Here is an 11,494-nt window from a genome sequence, read left to right on the forward strand (position 1 = left end):
AAGGGAGGTAAAGTTCCGAAAAGGAACCGAGGAAGTATAGACCAAGGTTGACGGAAAGAAAAATGCGACACATAAAAGTAGATAGCGGCCCGAAATAATTATCATCTCCAAAAAAAGTGACATGACTTATGCCGATATCGTCAGGAAGGTCAAATCCTATCCTGAGCTGATGGACTTTGCAGAAAACGTCAGTCGAATAAAACGGTCCCAAAAAAGAAAATTTAATGTTGGAGCTGAAGAAATCTCCGGGCAAAACGGTCGAAAATTTCCTCGGCAAGGTGGAGAAGTCCTTAGGAGAAAAAGCACAAATACGGGCCTGAAAGTAGGAGATTCTTATACAACATAAGGACATTGATGAAATCACAACTAAGGAGGATATCCGCGACGCCTTAGAAAAGCAGTTCGGACCAATTGGCTTGCAAGATTCCGCAATCAGGGGACTGAGGAAGGGATACGGAGGCACGCATACCGCAACTACAAGCTTGCTAGTTGAAGCAGTGTTCAAACTGCTGGCGGCTGATAAAGTAAAAATAGGTTGGGTCGTTTGCTGATTCAAGGAGCAGATGTCCCTCCAGCGCTGCTTTAGATACCTGGAATTTAGTCACATAGCGGCGAAATGCATCGGTCACTGTGACAGGCCAAAAAGTTGCAGAAAATATGGGGGAGAAGGTCATATGTTCAAAGAGTGCAAGCTAAGCCTGAATGTATGCTTTGCAAGGAGAAAAAGGGCGTCGACTGTCGGTACGTTTCAGGCAGCAGCAGAATTCGAAGGAATGCTAGATATGCTAATCTCGGATGCAAGAAGTCGAAACCCCAGGATCATAGCGGCTGATTTTAACTCGCGGTTTGTCGATTGGGGCAGTCGCACTACGAACACCAGGGGCCGTACCCTGTTCGAAGCTTTCGCGGAGCTAGACTTGGTGGTTGCCAATATGGGAAATGTCTCCATTTTTCGCGGGACAGGATCAATAGTCGATCTGGCATATGTGAATATCACATTGGCGAAGAGAATTTGGTTTTGTTGGCTTGGTTTATCAATGAGCATTATACTCATGGCGATTACCAGGCAATTTTCTTCCAGATCGAATATGGGCCATGTGCCATGCATTCCCGCCATGCGGGCCATGAGGGCTGACCCGCGAAAAAGTCTGAAGAGGATGCATTTATAGAGATGCTATCGGGGGGCCAGAATCCCGGTGGTGCAGCCACAGAAAAGGTAGGACAAATGATGGTACGCATGATGAGAGCATGCGACGCTGCTATGCCGAGGCGGCGAATCCTCGCCAAAAGACGCTCAAACTATTGGTGGAATGAAAAGATCACGGTGTTACGAGATGCATTTTCCGAGCAAGAAGGATCTGCCAACGATCTAGAGGAAGACTGGATTTCGACGAGAAACATACTTGCCGTTTCTGTGAACCTTCGAGGTAGGCTTAAGCAGGCTGTATGGACAAGTAAGCGACAATGCTTCAAGAAACTTTGCGCAGAGGCAGACCAAAGCCCCTGGGGAACAGCAAATTTTTGAATTAGAATACATTGTAACCTACCCACAACTATGTATCTTTTTTTTGAAGAACAAAACCTAAACCTTGGTTTGCCAATAATGTATGTTAAAGTTCACCTTTATCTCTGCGACAATAGGTAATTAGTTACTAGGAAATATCTGTTTAATGATATAAAATTTTGTTCAGATACAATTTGCAAGTAAGATAAAATTCGAATGAAAATTAACGGAATTTCAACAACAATAGATACAAGCTCGAATGCATGTGATACTGTTCATTGTAGAGTGATATAAGTGCCAATATTAGCCTAAACTGATTAGATAATTCAATTCCCTGTTCAAACGAATCAAGATAAAAGATCGGTGCCTTATCAATATGAGAGAGTTGAGTAGTAGTATACATAGATATATGCACGTATGAGTATACATAAATCACAATCATCGATAATAATGTAATTTATCGGCAATAATCGGTAGACGGTGTGATTAGGTAGAGCGAAAAAAGTTTTGTAGATATAAAACCGGAACTGATTTGCTTCAGCGTTTTGCTCTGGATCTGATTTATTGGCAAAGTTACTGGAAACGGGCGTTAATGTTGATGACGCATTGGAGCAGATATTTGAAAACAACCCCGCAAAAAAACGGTATAGAGGTTTAGATTAGACAACGCAATGATCGTTAATGGAGGACTTTGGGCAGAATGAGCATTTGCATTCATTATAGCCAATTACGAGTGTGAAAATATCGCAAGAACAGATAAGTCGCGCAAGTTGACTGTGTAGGTCCGCCAGCACCTAAATATAGCTTTCCGGAAGTTCCCTACGAACCTCGCGCTCATGGTTCTGTCTTACCCAGGCTCCGGGACGTGGGCCACTTCAGTGCGCCTCACGTCATGCACAAAATATCATATGCCTCATCCAGAGTACAGCGCTTCAGGTATGAAAGGTTTTGTGTATTTCATATGAAAAAGATTTTAGTGCGCCCGACTGGTCCCATTTCTACGCGGTTAGTAGACTCTTCACTTTAACGCAATCTTGCGTGGATCTAGTGGACGCGGAATGGAGGGATAATAACAGCAATATTGCTCTCAGAGAGAGGAGAAAGTAATTTATTCAACGCATAAACATAGCAAGAGAGACAGGGGTAAAGAGTCAAGCAGCAGGGCGTTTTATGACCAGCAGGAGCTTGGGAAACTTGGGAGGGATTTCATCCCTGTCCTTATTTTCCTTCAAGAATGCAGCCTGCTTTGTCTGTCAGAGGATGAAACGAGAATGAACCAATGGGAACGGAATAGTCACCGCGACTTCCAGCTGTTTCAGTAGTTCTTCAGCGAGTTCAAACGTAATCGCCTTATCTTCTCGATAAAGGGGGAAAATAGAGCACTTTTAAATGACAGAATTGATATCCACAAAAAGGTAAAAAGAAGACATGTAAGAAGCTTGGACGGGAGATAATATACAGAGTCTAGCCACTTAGATCCAGAGAGAATACATGCTATGGTACGCAGAATAAGACAAATAGCTCAACTTTACTTGGTGCGATGGGGTAAATGAACACTCATATCGTAGGAAAAAGGAGTGCTACCCAAAGCTAGAATATGAACTGGAATAAACGTGGGGTCTAGCCAAGAAGCAAGTGGAGAGACTGATGTCAACTCTAATCGGCGAACCGGCTATTTTCCACGATTGTGAACCCTAATGAATGTAGGGTCACCCACTAGAAAGGAGGGGGGAGGGTTGTATTTCAACTTCCCGTTCCGATACAGAGCGTCGAAGTTGGTTTTTGTCTTAATTGAACTTTGATCACATCATTGGAGTTGGACCACTAGAGCTCCGCAACGAATGGACGGTGATCATCGATATTAAAATTCGAAAAATTAACATGAAGGTCAATAGGGTTTAATGTGAGTACATCCCGTGCAGGTAGAATCTAATGACCCGCTTCGGACATGGACTGAGTTGGTGACCACCATCAGAATCTCGCCGTGAATGGTGCCACGGTATTGGCGTTCCGAACTATTGCGGCTCACTCCCTTGCACACGATGTTGAAACTTTCATGGAGACAAAAAACTATAAAGCTGGAGAACGTTTGTACACAAAAATGCGCCGCCCCGCAGGGTTTAGCGAAAGAGCAACGGTTGAAATACCCGATGAGGCACCGAGATACGCACAGTTAAGCAAACAAGGCTCGCAAAATAATGCTATACCCGGGGCGGGGAGGCAACTACAATACCATGCAGTGCTGTGGTTCCGTATGGAGGCAGAGAGGAAGTTGCTAAAACTGCAAAGATAGTTTCGAATACACATCGAGTGGGAGGGCAATCGATTGCTCTTCAGAAAGATGAGAAGGTAAAGCCCATCAGAAAATACGCAGTAGTTGTGAAGCGCATGCCGTCTGCAACTTTCCCACAAGCTATCGCAGATAGCTTGTTCCAGCGCGAACTTGGGAAATAGCGTAAGGAGGAAGGATAATTGGAATGAGATTTCACCGAGGTATCCTTCTTCAGGGTTCGAAAGAAGAAGGCGTAGAGGGTCAAACCCTTTGCCTAGCTTTCAGATATGAATAGTGGAGCACTTGAAGAAAAGGTGGGGAGACGAAAGACTAGACCGCCAGCCTTGCTTATAAAGCCAACGAAGGGCAATAACTTTGCGGAAATCTGTTGTAGAATTAGGCCTGAAGATAGAGGAGCAGAAATGTCTTTCATTTGAATAACAAAGGGTGTTCGAGTTTTCGTCGAATTAGGCTCGAAGACGACAAACAAAGGTACGTTCTATGAAGCGGTCAAGGGGCTATCGGGAGAGGAAGATCTGGTTACGAGCCTGGAACTCACATGTATTCTAAAGATCCGAGACCTTCACTACCTCACAGAAAAGATCGAAGAGGAGAAGATCATGAAGCGAGAATGTCCAGAGATAACCAATACCTGGATTGGTATCACCTCTGCGAATTTCCAAGGCCAAAAACTCGGCGTGGTGGAAGTTACCGAGTAATACGCGAGGAAACTTTTTAACACCAGGAAAATTAGAATTGATTGGATAGTGTGCAAGATACGAATTTGGGCAGTCCCCGCCAAACCCTCTAGATGCTGAGGGAATTGAAGAGTGTTAAGGAGGGCTGAACTGAGGTAAAGCCGGAGGAGGAACTTAGAATAAAACCAGAGATTTTGGAAACTCTATTGATGTACCCGGATGGCTCAAGTGGTTAGAGTGCTGGGCTATCGTGATTTGACGTTGGATACCAATCAACTCAGCTGTGAATGAGTACCTGAGTCAAATCAGGGCAATAATCTCGGGCGAGCGCAATGCTGACCATATTGCGTTCTATAGGGTTCTGTAATCCTGTAGTTTACCGTTACGGTTTTGAATGAAGTGCTCTAACACACTTCAAGGCCCTCATCCAATTGGATTGTTGCGCGAATGATTATTATTATTATTGATGATGTCAAATAAGTGGGAATTGAAACAAAGTTTGTTGTCGAATATTATACCCAGGCCTTGCAAGGAGTGTCAGTAGTGAAAGGGGTTGTCCACAAGGAGAATAGGAAAAGTATGTTAGGGAGGGTTTAAGCGAATAGCACATTCAGTGTCAGTTTGTAGAGCGAACACCAACGGACCAAATTATCAAGGTTGGACTGCAAGAGAGCACAGTCCAACGGAGACGAAACAGAGGCAAATAATTTACGGTCGTCTACGTAAAGCAAACACGGGCAGGTGAGGATGGACACGAGATCATTGATAAAAAACAAGAAGAGTTCGGGGCCAAGTATAGAGCCTTGGGGAACACCAGAGGAAGGAGAGAAGGAACGAAATGAGTAACGATTGGAAGAACCTTTGTAGGAATGGCATGAGAGGTAGGAGGAAAGTCAGGAGATGATTGAGGAAGGGAAGTTGAGTAGTGAGAGTTTAGAGAGCAGAATATTATGGTCAACGGTATCAAAGGCTTGGAGAAATTAGTATAAATAGCATGTTCCTCCTGTCGAAAATTAAAGCAAGGCTGTATGTTTCACGAAACCATGCTGCTCTTTGACAATGAGGTGACCGAAGTGCGCGGTCAATCAGTCGTTGCGGTATTTTCGAGGATTTTGGAGCAAGAGGTGAGAAGAGATATGGGGCAATAGTTCACAGTAAGAGAAGAGTCTCCGCTCTTGAGGATAGTGATGATAAGGGTATCTTTCCAGAGATGGGCAAAGTAGTATTCTTCTAGACTTTTGTTGTAGATTATACATGGAGGGAGGGAAATTTGTTTTCTACAATTAAGAAGGAAGAGGTTAGGAATCCCATTGGGGCCAAATCTGACATTGGGGTCAAGATTACCAAAGGAGAACTCAACAAAGGAAGGTGTAAGGAGAAGAATGACCAGCGAGTCGAAGCAGTCTGCAGTTAGAAGAGGCGTAGAGGGTGGAGTGGTCGAGAGAGAAAACGCGGAAGAGAAGTAGGTGCAGACGCCGCAGGATTGTTGTGGGGAGTGGCAGTGAAGTCAGCAAAACTGATGGAAGAAGGGAGAGATTGAGTGGAATTACAGATTAGAATAGCGAGTGTGAGACCAAAAAGGTTTCAAGTTGCCCCGGGCAAAGGCGGCTTCGACGCTCAATAAGTACCTTTTATGCGCTTTTTTAATTATTGACTTCACAGTAGGGCACAGAATCTCCGTTGTGAACCAAGTCGGGTGCAAACGAAGGCATGCAGGGGAATAAGGACATAACAGGAGGGAAGATCGGACAGGATATTATAAAAGGTGCTTAGAGCTTGATCACATGTTAAGTTGTTTGTTGTTGAAAGACGCTAAAGCTGAGTTCAGACCGTCAAAGTTGACTTTGCGGATTTATGCTTCGTTTTAGAGTTTAGAGTGTCCGGATAGCTGAGTGGTTAGCGTACAAGGCTGTCGTATGGAAGGTTGCGGTTCACTGGTGGCAGTGGGATTTGTATCGTGATTTGACGTCGGATACCAGTCGACTCAGCTGTCAATGAGTACCTGAGTCAAATAAGGGTAATAATCTCGGGCGAGCGCAATGCTGACCACATTGCCTCCTACAGTGTACTGTTGTGTACCCTTACGGTCTTGAATGAAGTGCTCTAACACACTTCAAGGCCCTGATCCAGCATGGATTGTTGCGCCAACGATTATTATTATTATTTAGAGTTTGAGGTGGTGAGCGTCAGTTTTGACATATGGGGATGTGCAAGGAAATAAAGAGAGGTGGTGCTCGAGGAGATTGGAAAGGAAGAGGTCGAGAGTGCGACCCAAGGAGTTTTTGGTGATATTGAAGTTCAGGGCAGAGCAAGTGTTCATAAAGGAAGAAAGTCGAAGGCACGAATGGGAAGAGAATCTGACAGTAAGGAGTTCAGGCAAACGGTGAAGCAATTTTCCATACAGGTTAGAAGGGCAAGCATAGGGGACGTATACAGAAGATACAATGAACGGGAGGAAGTTGGGCGGGGAGATACGAAGAGCAACACAATCAAAAGGAAAGCCAGAGGAGGAGTTCGGCGGGTGGACTTACGAGATGCATCTCGGTCCCTGTCACAGCGGAAAGTGAAGTACCCTTTAGGAAGCTGGGAGTTTAATATGGCATCGTCCAGCCAGCTTTCAGAGATACAGATGGCATGGTATTGCTGATCCAGCGCGGATAAACTGAACACGGCCCCCACCCAACTTGGTTCTTAAACCCCTTAAATTCTGATAAAACAGACGGACAGTAAACATGGATCCAGTTACATCCAGTTGATGATAATGACAGAGTACAAATCAGTGAAAATGAGATTCCGCAGCGCGATCAACTGAAACAAAGCAGGCAGGACCTTGTCGATGAGGTGAATCGTTATATCAGTTATAAATTGGTATATGACGCCCTAGAGGCTCAGAGGAGAATGGAGATAACATCAGGGGCCCATCCTTGCCCCGAATTTTTGGAATGCTTCTTACGATAGTCTGCTAGGACTCAACATGTCAGAAGAGTCGCGTCTGGTTTTTTATGCAGATGATGATGGGCAGACCTGAAGAAGACTTGGCATATTAATGCGACAGGGAAGCGGATGGATCACTACTCATGGTTTCATTCTTGCGCTAGAAAAACCGAAGACTCGCATATCGCATATCGATTGACCATGTTAGTGATCCGACTCGAAGGATACAGGACAATTTTCTGTGAGCAGATGGTCAGCCTTTCAGGCAGCTCCCAATCGGACGAACTCGCTGGCCAAAATGGAGCTTCTTTGCTTGTGTCTGGTTCCAATCGATGAATTTATGATAATTTTTAAAAAATTCAGCACCATGAACTCTTTAGAATTCCGGATTATTTCAATATTCTGTATAATTTTCAAAATTTATTTCTTATGCCACAATCACCATTATATGCACTGAGTAATCCGGAAAATGTAGATTTTCCAACTAAAATTATAATAATTGCATCAATGGACAATGGCGCGGACTTGTAGATGAACTATGGACAAATTGGTTCTGCAACGAGTAGATTTCGATCGTTTATTTAAATATTTAGCTCCATTGTTGGTGATTCATTTTAAAATCAACATTTATCCATCAAATACGTGAACGAGTTCACCATAATTCACTGTTTACTTTTACTCGCATAAATTAGCCTTCGACGTGGAGATATGACCACGTTACAATAGCGTAGGGTGTTGAATTGTTCGAATTTCCCGGCGATTTTCATCCACAATTAATTCGTTTATGGTCTATGATTATTGATTACACTTGTTCCAATTGCTCTGCTCTATGGAGCGTAATTTTCGTCGCGAAAGTTTGTGTTCATTTCATTAATTCAATAATTGGAGTGTGTTTGGGGGTAGTCTTCGATTAGTATTGCCGAATTCGGGTGAAAGATATAATTTGATAAGATAATCTTTTTTCTTTGCGATAATGAATGTATTTCGGGGGTTTTCCCTTTTGTTGATCTGAGAAGATGGAGTATCTTTTCATCGAATGTTCTCCAAAAATTTTGGGTCCCATCAGGCCCAAATTTTTCCAGACAATCTTTTCAATCTTTTCTTATCTAGATATCATGTCAATATGAATTGGATAGTTCAGGAGGTGGTGACCTGTTAATTATAATGTCTAGGGCGCCTGAGATACAACAATGGCTAACGCTGGAGTATACAAAGTGCTTTGGTAACCCTTGTTTCCCGGCTTTATTACCATCGGAAGATAGTTCTGAGTTAATTCTTTGCCACACAAACAACCCGAAAAAGGTAAAACGCGACATTAATGAAGTGGGATTGTCCCTCGCGGACATTCGATATCAAACTCTTCATTGTTATAGATACTATCGTGATGGCACAACATTTAGATTTAGTGTTTGTTGTATTGTTATCTGATCGTTCTCGTCCCTTTGCTTTGCGTCTTTCCACCAACACCACTCAATGGAAGGAAAACTTGTTGGATTCCACTAGGGCTGGGCTGGGTTCCTTCTAAATCAGGTTGGAAACCTGTTTTCAACCGAAAATGGTAATTCAGTGTTTACGCGTAGAATTCTATAGTCATTGGCCGTGACAGTAAATTACATCATCGCCGTCAAAGCGCGTACACTTGGATGATCTGAACTCCACATTTCTATAGCTACAGATATGAATAATTGTATTTGGATTATATTCTTGGGAAGCAGAATACATAATCCGAACAAGACTGGGTCAGCGGCGGGGGGGAGGGACGCGCTCGAATGTTTATTTTCTCATGAATGTACGCTGGAGCTTGTGGCTTTGGGGCGGGGACGCTAAGAAAACAGGCCAAGAAAATCCATAGCCTGGACTGGAACTGTACATTAGCCATCCGCTCGAAAGTTTCTAGAATTGTTGGTCATTGTTTTGATTGGAAATTTCATTACAAGGAAAATTCGGATGGCAACAATGTTGCAAAGTTGATTTTGCAAACTATAGATAGATTTTGCATCTAAATATCTCTCACTAATTTCAGTCTATGCGTAGGAGTCACACATGTACACATGCATGTAACTCCAGCAAGGACGTATTTCTAGACACGCCACAAGCAATTCTTGGAAAGCCAACACTCCCCTTCACATAACGTATTAGGGCTAGACACCCTTCGCAGAATCCTGTCTGTAAACGGTCTCATGGCAGGATTCAATCTTTTACAACTACGCACTTGGCTGACGTCATTCTTGTAAGTTTAGGTCACCAAATCTTGAGTCATTACACCTTGATGGCGTTTTCAGGATAATGGAAATCTACCCTTAAACGGCTTCAACGTACTCTAATTAGGTAATTCGTATTAAGACCAAAAAAGGCAACAATTTATCTAAACTTACCCATTCCAAAAACTTAATGATGGATAACTTGTTAATGGCCATTTTATCGGATTTTCCCGGATATTCTTTAGTAACAGGGACGAATATTTAAACTGGATTTCCACCAAACTGTAAACTACTTCCTCACAAAACACTTGTTGGGATATATATCTTCTAGCCCGGATCGCGATCCTCTATCTTCACGCACTTGGAATACGTTAGAACGCCTCGAATTGAGTTTGTTTACTAAAGCGCTTACAGACTGAATACTGAAAATGCGCTCTGAACCGTGAAAAGTTGTTGGTAGTGTGGAAAGAGGCGATGAAAACTTGTTCGACACACACTTCAATATTGGCTGCAAACACAACCACTTGGAAACAGATAAGATTTAATACAGTATGGACGGCTTCAGATACGAGTTTCAATTCAATATATTTCAAGCTTTTCTGGACTGGAACTTTATTTTCGGAAACATTGCACACGGAAATGATATTGCCGGCAATGAGTAATTACCGCGCACTTTGCCATTTGGAATGGACCATTAACCTAAACAGTTTTTATTGTCAGGCTTTGGTCTATTATTCGTAATCAAGGTGGTGTGATATGTCCACGTTGAAGTTCTAAAAATAAGTCATGCAAGTAGAAAGTAACTAACAAATTCAGATCGACCTGCAGAGAAATATTTTAGATGCGATTTCATCTTTAAATTTACATACAGAAAGAAGAAGAAATGACACAAGACCGATTACTTGCTTAAATAAATTAATGGCGTCCGTTATTAGTGCCCAAGGTTTTTGACAGCGACCGCCAAACCTGGCTAATCGATGTCCAACATCTGTCTCGCATTGATTCCAAACTAATAAAGTTTTTGGCAAAAGTTATGCAAGAGTGTCATACCACCTTGTCAGTGCTCTCATCTGAGGATACCAACACTGCAGAGCCCATTCATATACGGAGGGGCATCTTCCAGGGGAATTCGTTGAGCCCTCTTTGGTTCTGTATGGTACTGAACCCTTCTTCGTGACTACCGAATGATACTAGATAGAAATCATGATTTTGCAATAGTTCCTTCGGACACCACCTTGTCATGTGGGGAGGGGGGCTGTAGTGGTCTACTACTATACTAAGAGGGTCCAAACATGAATATGAAAATTAAGGATTTTAGCTCACCACTTGGAGAGGAAAGAAGGAATCACAGACTTCGAATTCAGCCGCGATCATGAGCGGTCGCGGCAGAGGCCTGGATTCAGAAGACCTCACTAAATTCATGTCCCCTACGAAGAAATTTCTAGAAGGCAAGCTTTCTGACTGAATAGAAAGCTTGCATTTAGTGCCCGCAGCGAATCCAGATGAATAGGAAAGTACGGCAACTCTCAACTTGGGAGAAACTGGAAATTCGACTATGGCGGCACGTCCGCGATACTATAGCCCCAATGTACCCGTAAACGGGATAGGAAGGCTCGGCAGAAAGGAATTTCAGCACTAAGGTCGGGGGACTGCATGCGGAATTCTGCCTGTCAGGACCTTGTCTTGCACCCTTATCAGGAAGAGCGAAGGAAAGGGAAGCTGGTGACGTGGACTCTGCTCGTTTAACGCCACGATGCTGTAATGGAGCTAAGTGGCCCGGATACCGTGAACCTGGGAAAGCTTCAAGCCGTTGGTAGAAGAAGGTCCCGCGGAGAAAGGTGAAGTACTGTAGGAATGACGACACGGACGTGATTGCACCACTAGG

At 43.4% G+C, this 11,494-nt stretch overlaps 1 protein-coding gene across 1 annotated transcript in view; it reads right to left on the minus strand.

Moving 5' to 3' along the window:
• LOC119657700 overlaps positions 1 to 10,075 on the minus strand; it is a 45,203-nt gene extending 35,128 nt beyond the window's left edge. The window contains exon 1 of the mRNA XM_038064739.1: positions 9,784 to 10,075. Coding sequence (XP_037920667.1) covers positions 9,784 to 9,825 — 42 coding nt within the window. The 5' untranslated portion in view covers positions 9,826 to 10,075. The remainder of the gene's footprint in view (positions 1 to 9,783) is intronic.
• Positions 10,076 to 11,494: the final 1,419 nt, after the last annotated feature.

This window comes from Hermetia illucens, chromosome 5 (genome assembly GCF_905115235.1).
Source record: "Hermetia illucens chromosome 5, iHerIll2.2.curated.20191125, whole genome shotgun sequence".
NCBI lineage: Eukaryota > Metazoa > Arthropoda > Insecta > Diptera > Stratiomyidae > Hermetia > Hermetia illucens.